We start from the raw sequence: 20978 nt of genomic DNA on the forward strand, positions 1-20978 counted from the left end.
GCAGGTGACAACGTCAACAGGCAGCAAATGTTTCTCGTGTCGTTCAGTGGCAGAAAGAGATAAGTGGATGGAAAATCTGAGGCGTGCAGTACAGCCAAATAAGGTAAAAGAATAGATTCAATGTTAAAAGATATTGCGATCTTTCACAGCTTTTTTTTTTGGTATCAAATTGTCTTTAATTTTTGAGCATTACATAGAACAGTGTTTTGGGTGTAAGTGTTTTTGAAATGAGAGTATTTCCATGGAAACAATCATAAATGTATAGCTGGTGATTTGCACAGCTATCGTCAGCCTGGGTGTGTTTCCCCTTTTTTGTCTTGCTTGGTGTCCATATTCATTCTTTCTCCCATGAAGCACTCTGAATGATTCTTTTGCATATGTGATTTGTCAAATATGAGCATTACAAGGTTGACTCCATATATAAATAGTCATAGTGAGTATCCATTTTGTTTTAGACATTTGTTTATAGAACCTTACACCGATGGTGTGCCCTGCATAATGCTATTTAATAAAACTCTCCACAAGCTGTGTATTCCTATTGCCATACGACTACTATTTTTTTGTTTTGTGTGTGGGAGATGATTCCAACTATGTTCAAAAAGTAGAATATAGCTATGTGTTTTGGTGAAATATAATACAGGAAGTTTAGAGTGCATTCAGAAGTTAGATTTAGACCAGACTGTTAAGTAGTAAACAAAAAAAAGGTGCAGTCACTGGAAATGTAAAGCAAAATTAAGGGTTTTTATGGGTTTTTTTCCAATTTATGCTGATGTGTTTCCTTAAAAGAACTTATTGTTGCAACAAGAGCAAATTGACAAGATTTCTCTCAGCTAAGGCAAAAATGTTGCACAGTGTATTTGCATATTGCATATTATTTACTGCACTCAACTTAAAACAAATTATTGTGGCCATTATTGATTTTGTGTTTCCTGAAACAAATTTCATTTGCAGTTGGGTGTTCATAATTGTGTCAGAAAATTATTCAAGTTGGTTGTTGCAATTTTTAAATAATTTTTGTAAAGAGTTGGCTTCTAATTTATTTGAAATCCCTTTGAGCATCACCACGCAAGCTGTGTAAGGCTGATTCTAATAAAAGTTGGCCTACTGCCAAAGAGCTTCATGATTTGAATAATTTCCTGAGGCTGTATCATGTAGAGCTGAACCTGGACTGCCGTAGAAAATGAAGGAGTTCAGTTCAGGATGAAGATAATCAGGTGCTCAGCATGTTAAAGTGCACAAAGTAATTGGACCACTCCTGCAGGTAAATCCCCTCCCCAATCCCACTCCAAGATGGAAGTATCTCCGTCCTTGCAACCAAGGGACAGCAGTGATAAATCAGACTGTAAATTTGTACAAAACAATCGCTATCCATTGGTAAAATAGCGCTGTTGAGGAAATAATTCTACTTGGCTTATGATCTTTTTGAAAATAGCTTTAGAAATTACTCAAATGTAATGTTTTGCTTCCCTAATGAGTCTTGCATACAAATTATGCATATCAAAGAAACTGGCTGTAATCCCAATACTAAAGTGTGCTCATGTCGCAATTATTAGATATGGTTATGTTTCTAACTGGTGCCATTCTTCATTTAGTTTTCAGAAGGTCAATTACTGATTAGGACTCATCACAGAGATCAGAATTCACTTCAAATACCACATCCAACATATACCTCTCTAATTCAACACTATCTCCTTTAACCACTGTTCTAAAAACAAATATCCTTGATCCCAATTTAGTTAATGCAATCAGGCACTTTTCTGGATGCGGCTTACCATTTCCATACAAGACTCCCACCAAATTGTGTCTTCCCATCACAAAGTCCTTTTAAGGGGAAATTCCACCCTTTCCGTCTCTGCTCCTGTATTACATCAATTACAGACAGTCCTCAGGTTATAAAGGTTCTACTTGAGAACTGTCTGTAAGCTGATTTCTTCATTGGTCAGAAATGTTTGTTTTTATAGTAACCCAAATCATTTTGTTGTACGTAACTTGCTGTAATGTCACTTTATTAAATAATCACTCGAACGTTAACTATAATTAAACTAATGAAATATATTACAATACTGAATCTAGTCATTAATGAATAGCAAGAAACTCTTCTTATTATCTTGAAAAGACTATGGAGGAATTTTTACAGTCAGATTTCCATAATTCAGATCCATAACTGAAGGATCCCCCTCCCTCTGATGCAACTGTTTGCCCTAGATCAACCATTCTCAACCTTTTTTTCGGCTATGGTCCCCCTCAGACTCTGTTCAACGTTTATGGCCCCCTTACCTGAGAAACAGTCAAGTTTTGCTTTCCATACTTTTCTCCTACTTACTACATAAAAATCATGAAAAATATTTTTTATGTGAACTGAAAATAAAACAAGGCTCCCTGTGGGAGTAATGTCAGCCCCAGATCACCACCGCCTCCCAGAGTCATTAACCAGGTGTACACCACTCCTTCCGAAAGTCCTCCCATTTCTGAACTCAGTCCTGACGATGTGAGGGCTTGGGTGCTTTTGATGGTTTCTGCAACAAGCGCATGGCCGAAATGTCTTCACACACAGTTGCTTTGACTATCTGCTTCAATAAACTTTAAAATCTGGCCATTTATGGATTAGTTGGAATAACATGGCCTTTGAAAGCAATCTGTACCAGAAGGATCTAACTGAATAACTAATATTTCTCAGGGAAAGAAGTCTGCTATATCAATGGTGCTTAATGTTTCCTAATAATCCATTCTATTTAGTGATAGATGATGACTGTTACCTTGGATAGGTCATGTCTGGAGAGAAACTGGTTGACATTTTAATTGTCTTGAACTAAACCTAGAGGGCATAGATTAAAGGTGAGAAGGGAAATATGTAAAAGACTATTTCACACACAAGGAAACTGTTTTCTGAAACAAGCTGCCAGAGGAAATGGTAGAAACAGGGTCAATTGTAACATTCAAAAGGCATTTGGACAAATATGTAGATATGCAAGGATTAGAGGAATATGGGCCAAATGCAGGCACATGGGGCTAAATGAGTCAGCATGGACAAGTTTGGCAAAAGCCCTGTTTCCATATTGTCTCTAACTTTGAGACTACTGCAGGATGCTTCATCCTGTGATGAAGGTTAAGGGCTGGTTACATATCTGCCTCTGAGTTTGAAGAGCAAAATGTGAAGGATGAAAAGAGGGTGAACATGGATTGCAGAACAAAATCCATACCATAAAAGTACACTTAGGAGTAAAATGTACTCTTCATCCAGTCACTTGTCAGTTAACAAGATAAGGTAAAACACAATGCTGGAGAAACTCAGCAGGTCAAACAGTGTCCCTTACATAGCAAAGGTAAAACTACATAACCGATGTTTTGGGCTTGAGCCCTTCATCAAGGTATGGAAAAATGTCGGCAGGCATCTGAATAAAAGAGGGGGGAGAGAGAAGACATGGTCACAAAGACAGGAAGTAATAGGTAGAGAAGGGAGGAAGATGATAGTGTAAGCAAGGGGAGGAGGGACAGCTGGGTAAATAGATAAGGAATGGGGGAGGTGAGCGCAAAGGGGAGGGGGAAAAGAGCAGGTTATCAAAAAATCAATGCCATCTGGCTGGAGAGTGCCCAGACAGAAAATCAGGTGTTGTTCCTCCAATTTACAGGTGGTCTTGGTGAAATAAAGCATAAGGCCATGGAAAGACATGGGAGTGTGATACGGAACTGGGTGATCTCTGTCACTGGTGCAAACAGAGCAAAGGTGCTCAGCAAAGTGATCTCCCAGTCTGCAGCCAGTCTCTTCGATATAGAGGCCACAAAGGGAGTACTGGATTTAGTAAATCAGTCCTGTGGATACACAAGTGAAGTGTTGCTTCACTTGAAAAGCCTGTTTGGGGCCCCAGATTGTGGTGAGGGAGGAGGTGCCGGGGGTGAGGGTGCGATTGGTGGGGTGGGATGAGTGCATGAGGGAGTCACGGAGGGAGTGGTTCCTATAGAAGGCAAATAGCAGAGAAGAGAGGAAGATGTGTCTGGAAGTGGGATCCTGGTGTAAGTGCCGGAAATTCCGGAGGATAATGTGTTGGATGTGGAGGCTGGTGGGGTGGTAGGCGAGGATAAAGGCGATTTTGTGTTGTTGTGTCTGGGGGCAGAGGGGGTCAGGGCAGATGAGTGGGAAATAAAGGTGCAGGTGAGGGCTGAGTTGATGGAGGTGGAGGGGAAGTCATGTTTGTGGACGAAGGCAGACATTTCAGAAGATTTGGACTGGGAAACCTCATCTTCGGAATAGGTACAGCGGAGATGGCGAAATTGAGAGAAGGGAATAGAATCCTTGCAGGGGACAGGGTGTGAGGAAGTGTAGTCAATGTAGGGGTGGGAGTTAGTGGGTTTGTAATGTATGTCGGTGGAAAGCTTGTCTCCCGAGATGGAGACAGAGAGATTCAGGAAGGGGAGAGTGTTGTGGGAGATGGACAAGGTAAGCTTGAGATTGGGGTGAAAGTTGGCTGCGAAATGAATAAAGTTGACAAACTCATCGCGAGTGCATGATGTAGTCATCAGTATAACAGAGGAAGAGTTGAGGTGTCATTAATTGCAGCATGAATTGCTCCACAAAGTCCACAAACAATCAGGCAAAGTTGGGACCCATGCAGGTATCCAAGGCTACTCTTTTGAATTGGAGGAAGTGAGACAAGTTAAAGGAGAAATTATTTAAAGTGAGGACAAGTTCTGCCAGGTGGAACAGGATGGTGGTAGAGCGTGACTGGTTAGGTCTCTGGTCCAGAAAGAAGCAAAGTGCTTTAAGACCTGTATGGGGGATGGAGGTATAAAGGGATTGGACATTCATCGTGAAGATGAGGCAGTCCAGTTTGGGAAATCTGAAGTCATTGAGAGATGGAGGACATGTGAGGTATCACAGATGTAGGTGGGGAGGGATTGGATCGGGGAAAAAAGATAGAGTCAAGGTAAGATGAAACTAGTTCAGTGGGACAAGAGCAAGCAGAAACAGTAGGTTTACCCAGATGGTTTGGTTTGTGTATCTTGGATAGAAGGTAGAAATGAGCAGTGCAGGGATGGGAGACACGGAGGTTGGAAACTGTGGGAGGGAGGTGACCAGAGGTGATGAGGTTGGAGATGGTTATGGAGACAATGGCCTGACAAGCACTGGTGGGGTCCTGTGGATGGGTAGATAGGAGAAGGTGTCTGAGAGCTGTCATCTGGCCTCAGCAAAGTCGAGGTCAATATGCCAGACCACAGCAGCACCACCCTTATCTGCAGGTTTGACGGTGAGATTGGGATTGTTGCAGAGAGAGTGGAGGGCAGAGCATTCAAAAGAAGTAAAATTAGCGTATAAGAGGTGAGTGGTGAAGTTGAGAGAGTTGATGTTTCGGTGGCAGTTGGAATTAAAAAGATCCAGAGTGGGCAGATGGCCAGGACAAGGTATCCAGGAGGAGGAAGAAGGTTTAAAGCAGGAGAAGGGGTCTTGAATGGGTGGTGAAGAGTTAATCAAGATCTGGATGGTTCATTCTCTTTTGCAATCAAAAGTATCATGCAGAAGCAAATTGTGTTAATAAAAGTGGGATTTATTTTTAAGTTATGAAACTGATTATCATCTCAAGTATGATGAGTTGATTGATGCAAATTCCTAATTATTCCAGTCTTAAATAGAGATCTTAACAATAACTAAATTACAATTGTGGCCTTCGGGTATCCTGCACCTCATCCTTTCCTGTGTCATTTCAGGATAACAGTAGACGAGTGGAGAACTTGCTCAAGTTGTGGATTATTGAAGCGAAAGATCTGCAAGCTAAGAAAAAGTACTTCTGTGAACTTTGCCTTGATGACACGCTGTATGCACGGACTACCTGCAAGCTGAAAACGGACAATGTTTTCTGGGGAGAGCACTTTGAATTCAGTAACCTGCCCACAGTAAAAAATATTACAGTGCACTTGTATAAAGAGACTGATAAGAAGAAAAAGAAAGATAAGAATAATTACGTGGGCTTGGTGAATATTCCGATAGCAACTGTGACAGGGCGACAATTCTTGGAGAAATGGTATCCTGTGAGTGTGCCCAATCCTAGCAAGGGCAAATCAACAGGTCCAATGATTAGAATCAAATCTCGCTACCAGAGCATGAGCATTCTTCCAATGGAGCTCTACAAAGAGTTTGCTGAGTACATTACAAATAACTATATGCTTATATGCACAGTGTTGGAACCTGTGCTGAGTGTGAAGTGTAAGGAAGAGATGGCTTGTGCATTAGTGCACATTCTGCAAAGCACTGGGAAAGCTAAGGTAAGCTCGAAAATTACAAATATCCTTTTTTCAATATTTGATATCATACCTAAACATACTATATTGCTTCATCAAAAAAAAACATTATGGAGACTCTATTTAGATTTTTTTCTAAAGAGGCTTCACACAGATTGAATGAAAAGATTGGATGAAATGGAAACTTCCAATAGGGACTAACCACCATTTGTGAAAGTGTACTGCTTTGTCATAACTTTAGGTCTTTCTATAGGTCAGTGTTATTCTATTTACTTATTAAGTCTGCTTCCCTCATCACTTAAAACATGATTGGGGTCATAAATATTCGTGGTTGTGAGGGCAATGAGCTCTTGTATCAAGAGTGCATTCAGAATGTAGCTGCTGGGTTCACGGTGCGTAAAAATGTGTTGCACTATATTCTAAGTGTTGTTTTGAACCTTGATGATAAAGATCTACGCCAAGGCTCTGGATCTCTTTCCCGAGCTCAGGAGACCCCTCTTGATGAACCAGACAATGAATCAATAACCAAGTTTGCCTCTGACTTCTGAAAGTTAACACAGTCTTTGGCCATCTGTGGAAAAGTTTTTGAAGATCAAGACTCCAGTTTTGGCACAGACTGCATGTCCACTGGTCAATATTGATCCTCACCCTCTTGTATATTTCTGAGATATTGATCACATACAGCCGGCACTTCAAAATTATTCAGAAATGCCAACAGAGCTATCTCTGCAAAATCCTCCCAAACTGCTGGCATTATAAATGAACGAACATAAGGATCCATTCACAGGCCAATGTCCCTGGCATTGAGATTCTAATTTTAGTCAGCACCAATGGAAAGGCCATGTTGTTTGATGTCCAACATTTGAACCCTGACAAGAGAAACAGGCAGACTTCTCTGAGCTCTGTCCCTCTAAGAGATCAGCGGTGTGTCAGAAGAAATGATTCAAGCATGTTCTCAAAGCCTCCTTGAAGTTACTCAGGAATAGTCTTCTTTCAAGATGGTAGCCAGGTGGGGCGTTTTTGGAGAATGGTCCTCCTTGATCACTAGTAATTGTCATGAGCCCATTCCACACTAGAGTGATTCTGAAAGTCTTGTCTAAATTCACTCACAGAAATGTGTGAATAGATCATTCCAGATGCCAAACATCCTTTGAAACTCCTTCCATCCTTGTATTGAATCTTCGTCATGAGATTTCGGGAACAGATGATCAGATTGGACAGATTGAGGTTAAATTAAAGAGGAAAAATGTATAATCTTAATAGCTCAGATTGAGAAGCAAAACATGGTCATATCTGATACCAAGAATGAAAAAAAATCTGGTTTGATTTTTGATTCAGATTGTTGCCAGAAAGGGATGAAGTTGAATCCTGAGGAACAGAACCTTTGACAGGGACTGAAAACAATGATTTTCACATTCCCACTATTTAGTTGGAAGAAGCTCTTGTTTATTCAGTGTAATGTTTCTGAGGAATTCACTCAGCAACGTGGATGAGTGGCTCCTGTATTTAGTGATTGATGAGGCCAGTGTGGAAACAGCAAGCTCTTCCACAGCTGGAGAAATATATACCCAACTAGACAGGAGGCTGGGTAGTTTGTGAGCTGATGTACTCCTTAAACCATTCCTAGAAACTTCTGTGTGCTCCTGGCACATGGATTCTAATTTCTCAGTACCCTCATGCACTGTTCCTACAATTTGAGTAATTATGGGCAAGAGAATCCCAGGAGTCAGCAGGATGTTGCATTTCTTCAAGGAAGCTGAGAGCATGCCCTTGAATGTTTTATCTCTCTCTGATAATTTCATAAAGTGACAGATCTTCAAGAAGAATGTGTGGGTTTTGGGAATCTGGTGTCAAACATGTGAGCGATTGTGGCCTGCCCAGCCCAGGTAACTGAAGGTTGCTGGGCTGTCTGTGGTGGGGAAATTGGTCTCTAACATTGGTTCTCTTATTCAGTGAATTTGCAGGGTTTTGTGGAAATATTATGTGATATCTTTCCACTGCCATGATATGCCTACTCTAAGCATTCCTAGTGACAGTATCCAAGAGAACATGGATCACTGCTGCCAAATAGACCATGTGTTTAGTGCCAGATCTTGGTCTTTAAATATCTTGTACCCAATCTCATATAAATGTGTGACAGTTTGGAAACATTACCTAGAGTGAGAGAGATGGTGGTAAGGCAACCCTTGGTGAGAATATTGGGTCAGAATCAGAGTTTAATGATGTAAGATTGGAAGAGCATTGTAGCTACTACATTTACTAGTTGGGCCTAATTTCTGTTCTGTAAATATCACACAGTTTTATGTAAAATCTCTGCACAAATGGTGGACATGGAGAAGGGACAGTGAAATGGAACCATTATTCACAATTTAAGGGGTTTAGTTTCAGCATATATTGGAACAAGGAGAGTAATTTGCATACTTTACTGCTGCATACCTCTGCAACTGGATCCTTGACTTCCTTATCAGAAGTAACACTATCTCCTCACTGACAATCAACACAGGTGCACTTCAAGGATACGTGCTTATCCCACTGCTCTACTCTCTCTATACCCATGACTGTGTGGCCAGGCACAATTCAATTTCATCAACAAATTTGCCAATGACACCACAGTTGTCAGCAGAATCACAGACAGCAATGAGGAAGCGTACAGGAGTGAGATCTGCTCATTAAAACTAAGGAACAGATTGTGGACTTCAGGAAGGGGAAACAAGGAGAACACAAACCAGTCCTTATTGAGGGGTCAGCAGTGGAGAGAGTAAAGAACTTCAAATTCTTGTGTGTCAACATCTCCTGGGGCAATCAGGTCAATGCAATTCAATGCATGAACAAGGCACGCCAGCAGCTATATTTTATTAGGAATTTGAGGAGATTCGGTACATCAAAGACTCTTGCAATTTTCTACAGGTGCACTGTGGAAAGTATTCTGACGGATTGCATCACTTTCTGGTATGGAGGTGCCAATGGACAGGATAAGAAAAGACTACAGACAGTTGTAAACTTGGCCAGTGCCATTATGGGCATTAGTCTTCACTCCATGAAGGATATCTTCAAAAGGCAATGTCTCAAGAAAGCAGCCTTTATCCTCAAGGACCTTCACCACCCAGGCCATACCCTCTTCCCACTACTACCATCAGGAAGGGAGGTACACGAGTCTGAAGACACACACTCAACAATTGTTAGGTCTGCTTTGTTCATGAATGAGTGAGTCAGACACCAGACTGAGTCGAAATCAAGGTTCTTTGTTCTTTATTACCGAATTGTAACACTTGCAACTAACAGTGTTAGTTGGAGAAGGCGCATTCTGCCGTTATCAGCAAGTGGTGTTTTTTTTATACCTCAGGATACGTACTTAGTAAATTATCATACCATTACATTGTCCAATGAATAAACTGTTGCTATCCTTCTCTGTTAGTCTGCTGCACATCATTCTTGTTAGTGCAAAGCTTATCTTGAGTGGACAAGGTCACATCTGCATTCTGTTACTCCTTAGTACTGGGTGACTCCTTCTCCGGTCCCATCTCATGATGTTTTTACCTTACACAATACAAAAACAACTTCTTTCCTTCACCATGAAATTTCTTTTTTATTTTGAAAAATTTGTTTAAAAGATTTTAAACAACTTACAATCAAACATAACAGAAAAAAAAACCTATTTTTTGTATATAGGAAAAAACCCCACCCACCCTCCCACCCCTTCAGCCAGCCCCCTTAAGGGGAGCCAAATATAAAAATAAAACGTAGAATAGAGACAGTATTTCAAAGTATTTCTAAATTCATATACTCCAAATAAGGAGACCACATTTTAATAAAAAAAAAGAATAATTATCATGCAAATTACATGTAATTTTTTCTATAATAAAACAAGCTCTCAACTCATTATGCCAGCATGCTATATTAATCTCCACATTATCTTTCCAAGTACGAGCTGCACATTTTCGTGTTACAGACAGTACTAAGTGTACAAATGCAATTTGAAATTTATCCATCCCCAATCTCTTCAAAGAAACCATATAGCCCAACAAAAAAAATTGATGGGTCTAATGGTAATTTAATTTTAAATAATTTTTCCAAAACCAGCCTAATTCCTTCCCAAAATGGTTGTGCTTTAACACAAGACCAAACAGCATGTAAAAAAGTTCCAGTAAATAATCCACATATAAAACAAGAGTCCTAATTTCTAAACCCATATATTTTCAGTTTCTCTGGATAAATATAACTGATGTAAAAAATTATAATTCACCATTCCATATCGTACATTCGTCACTTTACACTATCATGACACATGGCCTCCCAATTATCTTCAGGAAAAATATAAGTTAAATCACTTTCCCATTTAGTCCTAGATTTCTCCCATTCTGGTTTATCTATACTTTCTTGTAACACTTAATACATATCCGAAATATAACCTTTCTTTGGTATAGAGGAAATCAAAGATTCAAATTTCATCAAGATAGGTAAAGTCAGTTCTTTACCATAATTATCTTTTATCAAAGCTCTAAGCTGATAATACATAAATAAGGAATTTACAGATATATCAAATTTCTCCCTTAATTGATTAAAAGAAAGAAACTGTCCTTCTTCAAAACAGTCCTGAACTATCTTTATACCCCTAGAATTCCATCTCTTTAAATGATTATTGAATATTGAAAAAGGAATAACCTGATTATGATATAACGGGGTTTGAATTGATAATTTACCCTTCGATCCTAAAACCATATTTCTTTTAACCCATATCTTTAACAAATGTTTTAATACGGCATATTACATTCCCTTAATAAGTTCACATTCCACTTAAATATAAAGTGGTATACCTCAACTTCAGAAATACAAGCCATTTCCACCTTTGCCCAACTTGGAGACTGGTCTACATCCATCAATCTACTAACAAATTTCAAATGAGCTGCTTCATAATAATTTTGAAAATGGGGTAACTGCAATCCACCTAATGCATATTTCCATGCAAGTTAATCCAAAGCTACTGGTGCTAATTTTCCCTTCCATAAAAACTCCCGCACCGCTCTATTCAAATCCTGGAAAAAACCCTTTGGAAGTCAACATGGTATCGACAGAAACAAATATTAGATTTGAAGAAAAATGTTCATTTTAATGCAATTTACTCAACCAATTAATGTTAACAGTAGATCTTTCCATTTAATCAAATCCATCTTAATCCTTTTTAATAAGGAACATAGTTTAATTTATATAAAGATTGATAATCTGCATTATCATTACTCCCAAATATTTAATTCTATCTGACCATTTTAATTTTATAATATTTTTATATTCTGAATAATCTCCTTCGCCAACTGGCAATATTTCACTCTTATCCCAATTTACTTTATATCCCGATAACTCTCCAAATTTCAATAAACAATCTTGTAAATATTTCAAAGACTGCTCCGGTTCTGTCAAATACACCAACACATCATCTGCAAATAAATTAATCTTATATTCATCATCCGCAATTTTCATCCCTTTAATCTTATCATTCTGTCATATTGTCTGAGCTAACGGTTCGAAAGGCAATGCAAACAAGGCTAGTGATAATGGACAACCTTGCCGAGTGGATCGCATCAATTTAAATGGTAAAGAAACTTGACCATTTGTCACCACCCTAGCAATTGGATTTGTACATAGAGCCTTAACCCAACCAATAAAATAAGGGCCAAAGTTAAACTTCTCTAACACCTTAAATGGAAAATTCCACTCAACCCTATCAAAAGCTTTTTCCACATCCAGGTCAACCACCATTGGGTGGTTGGGTTGTTGTCTAAATGCATTGACCAGTGTTATCAATCTAAGGATGTTATCCAACGCATTTCTATTTTTAATAAAGCCTGTTTGATCTATGTGTATCAACTGAGGTAAGTATTTAGCAAGTCTATTTGCTAATACTTTCACTATAATTTTATAACCTACATTTAATAAAGAAATAGGCCTATACAAAGATACTTTCAACGTATCCCTATCTTTCTTTGGAATCACCGTAATTATAGCACTTGAACAAGATTCTGGTAACAACTGATCCTCAGTTATTTGCTGCAATATGTCTCCAAATACAGAGGATAAATCTTCATAAAATACCTTATAGAATTCAGCTGAAAATCCATCATCCCCTGGCAACTTCCTATTTGGCATCACCTGTATAGCTTTTTTAATCTCAAAATCCGTAAATGGAGCTTCCAATTCTTTAACCTCCTCCTCCCCCAAAACAGGTAATTTCAATTTGGATAAATAAGATTCAATAGAACCAACGTCCTGCTTTCCCTCATAAGTATATAATTTTTGATAAAATGAATAAAACTGATCATTAATTTCCTGAGGTTTATAGATAACTGTTGAATTCTTTTTAACAGCATTAATAGTTTGCGATGTCTGTTCCGTTTTTAATTGCCATGCTAATACCTTATGAGCTCTCTCACCCAGTTCATAACAATATTGCTTAGATCAGTAAATTCAGTGCTCATACTGATAAGTGTGTAATGCATTATAATGTAATTTCAACTTCATTAAAGCAGCTTTTTTTTATCTTCTGTAACATCTTTTTGAAATTCCTTTTCCAATTCAATAATTTGTTTCTCCAATGTTAAACTTTCCACCACATATTGTTTTTTTTTTAACTTTCGTAGTATAACTAATAATTTGCCCTCGCAAATATGCTTTTAAAGCATCCCACAGTACAAAATTACTATGTACTGAATTAACATTCTCACCCAAAAACAAAGTAATCTGCTCTTTAACAAAAATAATAAACTCTGGTTTCTTCAGTAGCATTGTATTAAACCTCCATCTATAAGACAATTGTACCACCTCTGGACTTACACAGGAGAAAAACAACATGGAATGATCTGATATAACCTGACTTTTATATTCTGCTTTTAGTATTCTACCTTGCAGATGTGCCGAAACCAAAAAAAATCTATTCTAGAAAATGAATCATATTTAGATGAATGAAAAGAAAAGTCTTTCTCTGTTGGATTTACTCTTCTCCAAACATCAACCAAATTCAAATCTTTTATCAAAGCTCCTATTTGTACTGCCACCTTTGATTTCCTTATATTTTTCGGAGATCTATCCAATAAAGGGTCCAAAACATAGTTAAAATCTCCCCCAACCAGAATATTATTATTGGCCTGATTTAACAATAAAAAAGCCTCTGACATGAAGCGTTCATCATTTACATTAGGTGCGTAAATATTTAACAAAGTCCATGATTCAGCAAAGATTTTACAAGTCACCATCAGAACCCTCCCAGCATTTCCTTCAAATGGTTCCAATTCAAATGGTAATTTCTTATGAATTGAAATTGCTACATCCCTCGCCTTAGAATTAAAAGAAGAAGAAAACACATGACCAACCCAATCTCTCTTCAATTTCAAATGTTTTTTTTTCAGTCAAATGTGTTTCTTGCTAAAAGGCAATATCAACTTTCATTCTCATTAAGCCAAAACTCATTTACGCTTAATTGGATTATTCAAACCCTGGACGTTAAAAGTTACAAAGTTCAAATTAGACATTTATTCAATCTAATAATATATCACACTACTATAAAATATTGCTCCCCTTTCCAATTCCCTTAATATTCTAAACCCTCCCACCTAAAAAATCCCAAGAAGTCAAAGAAATAGAAAAAAAAATACCATCCCCAAGCAAACTACTAAAAAGTAGTAGCTCCCTAAAAATCTGGGTGTGGTAAAACCCACTAATGGCAGGTGACTAAAGGTCTCAGTGTCATCCACCCCCCCACCCCCCCCCCCCCCGTTCAAACTTTCACAAAGTACTTAATCAAATATAATCAACCCAGTGATTCCAATCCCAGTGATTGTTCCAGGTCCTCAATATCAAGAAGACTTTGCGTCAATTCAACTTTCTTTCCATTCTTTCCGTGTTTCCCATTTTTCCCATTTCTGTTTCCATTTACCCTCCTTTTAGGTGACAATAATGACAGCCGTCCATTTCCTTGCAAATCTGGCAATGAATTAGCAAAAATTAATGCATCATGGTCATTTTCAAAAAATTGGGATTGAAAGTTCCTGTAAAAAAACTTTTAATACAGCCAGAAAAACAAAAAGCAAATTTATATCCCTTTTGCCACAATACTTCCTTAGCTGAATTAAATTCTCAGCGCCTTCTAATAATTTCTTGACTCAGATCAGCATAGAAAAACACTATTATTTTGAACCATTATTGGAGTCTGATTTTGCCGTGCCATCTGCACCGCAATTCACATCTGCTCTTGGTGGTTGACCTGGAAATGGTTTTTTCCTCAGTGCTCTATGTGCCCGATCTAACTCCAAACCATCTGGAAAAAATTCCTTGCCCAGTACCTCAGGAATCCATTTCTTGAAAAACTTTACCGAATCTGAACCTTCCATATCTTCTGGAAGACCTATTTTTACATTATTTCTTCAACTTTGATTTTCTAATGAATCAATCTTCTTCAATAATTCCTTCTTCTGAATCCCCCAATCCATGAAAGGATCCTCCACTTTTTCCATTTTTTCTCTATTACGCTCCACTTGGTTCTTACATTCAAAAAAGGCTTCTTCAATCTTTTTTAAATTATCCAGTACAGTGTCCACTGTTTTTATACATCTACTAACATCACTTTTAAATACAGTCATATCTTTCTTCATAGAAGTCATCTCTTCACACATACTGTTCATTTTAGTTTTCACTTCCATAAATCCTTGGTTTATCCGAGTAGACATCTGCATTGACATGTTTTCCATTTGATGAGCAATCCCTTCCAATATTGTAAACACAGAATCCAATCCAGGTTCCATCACTTCCCCTTGAGGCCTATATTCTCTGATCCCAGCCTCCATATATTCTTCCTGTGTTAATTCCAATAACGCTGGGTTCCCGTCCTCTTCTGAAACAGTAAGTCCTCTTCCCGTGCGGCTGCAGGTCTGGATACCCATTGACAGCATGCCAACCTCGCCACCCCCGTCGTCTTTCGGGTTGCCCCACAGCCCACACCTTCTCCAACAGCTCTCAAACTCGCAACGCACTGCGCATGCCCGGAAGAGTAATTGACCGCGCAGGTGCATCTTCCGATGCTACACTGCGCACCCCCAGACCACCAGGCACTGTTGCGGGCTCGCGTATCTGTCTCTGCTCGGCCAATCCGCCCACAGGCCCAGATTCACGGGGGCACGAGTCAGGGCCAACCAAGCTTATCACAGAACCGGCGCCATCTTGCGAATGCGTGATCACAGGGGTCCTTTGAGGCTTGGGAACTCCAGTCAGCGACTCCGTGGCTTCAACTTGGTAGGTGGGCCTCAATTCTTTAACACTTTTATAAGTTTTGTAACTGAGTTTTTGATTTCATCACATTTGTAGCCATATTAATCTTCCACTGTTCCAAAGTTTATAAATACTATTTTTAACCAGTTTTACAACTTTTAAAATCAGGTATTTAGAAGTCTAACTGGGGAAAGGTGGAACTACACGTCTGCCCTCCACGCCATCTTGCCACGCCCCCCGCCATCAAATTTCTGAATGGAAAATGAACCTATGGATACTACCTCACTTTTTCTTGTTTTGCACTAATTATTTTTTTTAATCTGATGAATGTTGTGATTACCATAGTTGCTTTCCTTCCATTGGATCTATATCTGATTTTCTGCAAACACACAAATCTTCAGAGCAGTGAGCTATTTTGACTGAAACTATAATGGGGAAAATAAGTTAATGAATTAGATTCTGTATGAGGAAAACTAGTATTTAAGTGAATCACTCAATACTATATGGTAAGATAATTACATGCACAATTCTAATAGATTTAATTAAAGGGGGAGATACCTGCATTAAATTAGAAGTTGTGTTTTTCATGTCTAGGCAGTGCCAGGGTTACAGAACTTCTGCAGTGCTTGACCTTTCTTGATAATATTGTTGCACTCATCTTGCCCCATCACGTTTTATTCAAATTCTTCGTCTGATTCCAATCCATCTGTGGTACAGAGAGCCTCCTTGTGAAAGTGTGATTCCAACCATGACTTAATTCCTATCTTTCTTGATTTCTTCTGATGTTGAGATCAATTATCAGATTTTTTTTTTAACTTCACTGTTTTCTCAATTGTTTCACCTTCATTAAAACTGTACTGTACTTTTTCCTTTGCATTCTTGTCAACTAAAATCACTTGAGAGCCTTGAATATTTTTCCACTACCTCATAGTTTATCCTTAGTCTTCTGTGTATTATCTATGTGTACTTTGTAACATATTTTTTAAAAATTACCTTTCAGTAGTGCACAATAGTATCCAACTTCTCAATCTCTGCTTTTGACGCAACAAGTATACTTGTTATTGACAGTCTTATTGAAAGTGTGGATCATTATATTCCAGACCTCAGTGTACTGCATCAAAGTTTTTGTTCCAGCACATGTAAATCTCTAACACTATTTCCTTCTACTGTTCCAATTATACTGGATGAAGTCATCTGTAGTTTTGGCATTTAGACTGATGTGAAGCTGAACCCTCGTAAAAAAAAATGCATGTGTATTTTCAAGGGAGGACATTTCCCATCTTTCCCTCATTGTAATTAAAATACTGATATTTTCTTTTGCCTTTTATGGTTTGACTGCTTTACATACAATTTCAGCCTAGCTTTTGCATATTTCACATCCTTTTCTAAGACTGTAGACACCAAACATAGTGAATAATAATCAAAAGTAGGAATAGGCCATTTGATTCTTCAGATTTGCTTGACTGTAAACTTCTCAATCAAGGAAATAATTATTATACATCCATCAAGAAAACCCTGCAAGAATTTTATGTTTTAGTAAGATCACATCACACATTTTCTAAGCAGTAGGGAGGGAATAAGTCCTGACCTATTTGATCTTTGCTCATGCAGCAAACCTGATATCTCAAATCTGAGTCTAGTGAATCTTTGTTACTTTTAGGGTAAGAACATCTGTTTTTTTGAGAAGGAGACCAAAATTGTTCACAATATTCCAGGTGTAATTTTATCAAGGCACTCCGTAATGTTTGGGACAACGACACATTTATTTCCTTTATTTGCCCCTGTGCTGCACAGTTTGAAATTTGTAATCAAGCAATTCGCAAGTGGTAAAAGTGCACATTCCATATTTTATCCAAGGTTATTTGTACATATTTTGGTTTGACCTTGTAGAAATTACAGCACTTTTTTATACATCGTTCCTCCACTTCAAGGCACCATAATGTGTGGGACATTTGGCTTCACAGGTGTTTGTGAGTACTCAGGTATGTTTAACTGCTTCATTGGTACAAGTAGAAGAGATCTAGGCTTGGTTTTAAGCTTTTGATCACTTTTGGAGTCTGTAGTTGCCATTTTTCAACACGAGGACCAGAGTTGTGCAATGAAAGTCAAAGAAGCCATTAAGGCTGATAAACAAGAATAAAACAGTAAGAGACATCGCCCAAACCTTAGGATGACCAAAATCAACTGTATGGAACATCATTAAGAAGAAAGAGTGTTCTGGTGAGCTCAGTAATCACAAAAGGATTGATATTTCAAGGAAGACTCCACTGCTGATGACAGAAGAATTCTTAACATAATGAAGAACAATTCCCAAATGTCTGGCTGACAGATCAGAAATACTCTTCAGGAAGCAGGTGTGGATGTATCAATGACTACTCTCCCCAGAAGACATCATGAACAGAAATACAGAGGCTACACTTTGGCTGCATAGCATGTCTGCAGGAAGCAGAGGGTGGCAGTAGATGGGATATATTCTCCCTTGGAGTCGGTTATTAGTGGTGTTCTGCAGGAATCTGTTCTGGAACCCCTGATTTTTATAAATGACTTGGATGAAGAATTGGAGGGGTGGGTCAGTAAGTTTACAGATGATACAAAGGTTGATTGAAGGTGTTGTGGATAGTGCAGAAGGTGGTCATGAGATTGAGTTAATGTTCCAGCTCTGTAAATCTCTGGTTGGACCACACTTAGAATATTGTGTCAGTTCTGGTTGCCTCATTACAGAAAGGATGCAGATGCTTTGTTGAGAATGCAGAGGAGATTTACCAGGATGTTGCCTGGATTGGATAACGTCTTATGAGGCAATGTTGCCAGGGTTGCAGCTTTTCTCTTTGGAGTGATGAACGGTAAGGTGATTTACTGTTATGGAGATACACAAGATTATGAGGGGTGCAGATAGGGTGGACAGCCAGCACCTTTATCCTGTAGTGACATAGCAATAGCAGTTTAAGATGAGGGGAGGAATGTTTAGGGGAGATGTCAGAGGTAGGTTTTTACACAAAGAGTGGTGGATGCCTGGAATGCATTGTGTTACAAGTCCAGAGGACCCCAAAACCCAGCAGCAATAGAAGTTCACCAAGACAAATGGTTACTTAAACAAAAAACTGTTTTTAATTACCCTTCAGCTATTTTTGCTCCATCCAATCTCTCCTTTATAACGTGAGTGGTCCAGTTCTGGTGAGCTTCTCATGAATCATTTCCATTGAATCTCATCCCTCCTAGAGCTCATCAAAAATAATTCACCAACATCTTTGATATTTGTAGCATGATGTCCCAGCTACTGTACTCCCATCTGATGAAGGCAAACTTTCAGAGAGCTTTGTATTTTGTACCCCTATGTCTCTTTGTTCCACAACTGTTTACATCCTGCCCTGGTTTAACTTTCCAAATTCATCTCTTTTAGCCTTCACTATCCACCAAGCCACCAATTTCAGTGCCATTTGGAAGCTTGAATATTGTATCTAATTTGCATAGTTATATCCAAGCAGCTTGCTGGTCTGGAATGTACAAGATGTCAGGGAATAAGTGTATAATCTAAGACCAGACGTTAACAGTAGCAGCAGACAATACTAATATTTCCATTCTTTTTTCCATCATTAATGAGCTTTTGTTCAATTTTATCTAAAGAAATATGATTTAGAAAAATTTGTTTCAGGGTGGAATTGATTAAACTGTCCTTGATGATTTATTTATGAAGCTGGTGACAGTTTACAATTTATTGACGGACATTTGGATGGCTGCTTTTATTATTTGTGTTCAGAACATCCCATTCACTCAATCTTGTGTCCAGTTGTCTCCAATCCCTGATGATATAGGATATAGGACATTTTTCTACCCACAGTACAGTACTGGACATTTTGGCTCTAACAGTTAGGTGGATTTCACTGTGGGGTGAGAGGGGTGCGGAGATGTTACCGCAGAGAGAAGGGAGTGCGGAGATGTCACCAAGGGGAGCGGGAACATGTTGCCACGGGGAGAGAGGAGCAAGGAGATATGACCACAGGGAGAGGGGAGCACGGAGATGTGACTGCGGGGAGAGGAGAGAGTGGAGATGTCACCGCAGCGAGAGGGGAGAGTGGAGATGTCACTGCAGCAAGGGGGAAAGTGGAGATGTCGCCGCAGGGATAGGGGAGAGTGGAGATGTCACCGGAGGGAGAGTGGAGATGTCACCGGATGGAGAGGGAAGACTGGAGATGTCACCGCAGCAAGAGTGGAGAGTGGAGATGTGACCGTGGGGAGAGGGGAGTGCGGAGATGTGACAGAGGGGAGAGTGGAGATGTCACCGCAGTGAGAGGGGAGAGTGGAGATGTCACCTCAGCGAGAGGGGAGAGTGGAGATGTCGTCGTAGGGAGAGGGGAGAGTGGAGATGTCACCGCAGCGAGAGGGGAGCGCAAATATGTTGCTGCGGGGAGAGGGGCGCATGGAGATGTGACTGCAGGGAGGGGGGGGAGTGCGGACGTGTTGCCGCGGGGAGAAGGGAGAGCAGAGATGTTACGTTGGAAAGAGGGGAGTACAGAGATGTCACCACGGGATGATGGCAGAGTGGAGATATCACTGTGGGTGAGGGGAGTGTGTAGATGTTATTCCATTACATTTAATTAAAATTATAATAAATGATTAATTCTATGTTTAGATTATTTAATTTAAAATATAATAAATTAAATGGCATGTCTGTGGCTAAATGCAAGCGCCAAAATATCCGCAGCCAATCTGTCAATGCCAAAATGTCCAAAGGGCTACCAAAATCTTGTTTTTTTTAATCACCAAAATGTCCAGCGCCAAAATATCTGATTTCTTATGATAACACACCTGCGCTATTTGCCTTATTGGCACAATTTTTATTTATGGGTGTGAACTAGGAATTTTATTATTAAATTTACCAGTTTAAACCAGACTCTCAACAAGGTGACCTTTGAACATAATATGCAGTGGTAGTAACAGGTTACATGATTCAGGTGGAATTAATAAAAACGTAATTTTATGGATGGGACCGGAAGAAATTCTTAATTATATTAATCATATGTGGATTGTGAAACAGCTATTTTTATGTCAGAAAATCTTATCAAAAATGTCATGTCCATTTTCTTGTATCAGTTCTACAAAAGGAAATGTTTAGCTCTTTTAAAGTTGCGAGGGTTCTTAACTTGGAGCAATTAATTGAGAGCTGTACTGCCTATTTCAGAATCAATAACCATATCTTTCAATCTCAGGAACTTTTGTATTAAGAGGCTGGAGAGGTGTTATGTGATGAATGTGATCATTTGAATCTCTGCATTAGTCTATGAGAAAGCCCTTAGCCTCTGCAACAACAAATTATCTGGACCTTTTTTTACACTATTGCCAAACACTCGGGACAATTAGATGAGGCATATGTCCTCATTATGGCAACTGCATTCTGCTCCTCCACAACCTAATGCAAGTTATTTTGTTTGAAGGTTAATGGAGCATTGTAGGCCAAGGAAGAAGAATATGGAGATATATTTTTATTGGAGCTACAA

General features: G+C 39.0%; 1 protein-coding gene across 19 annotated transcripts in view; it reads left to right on the top strand.

Annotated features, from left to right (window-relative positions):
* The window catches only part of LOC138737104 (disabled homolog 2-interacting protein-like), a 592760-nt gene that overhangs the window by 474127 nt on the left and 97655 nt on the right, over positions 1-20978 (top strand). For all 19 annotated transcript variants that reach the window (XM_069887658.1, XM_069887625.1, XM_069887641.1 and 16 more), the window contains 2 exons: positions 5-103; positions 5701-6255. In XM_069887658.1, coding sequence (XP_069743759.1) covers positions 5-103; positions 5701-6255 — 654 coding nt within the window. The remainder of the gene's footprint in view (positions 1-4; positions 104-5700; positions 6256-20978) is intronic.

This window comes from Narcine bancroftii, chromosome 1, assembly GCF_036971445.1.
Source record: "Narcine bancroftii isolate sNarBan1 chromosome 1, sNarBan1.hap1, whole genome shotgun sequence".
Taxonomy (NCBI): domain Eukaryota; kingdom Metazoa; phylum Chordata; class Chondrichthyes; order Torpediniformes; family Narcinidae; genus Narcine; species Narcine bancroftii.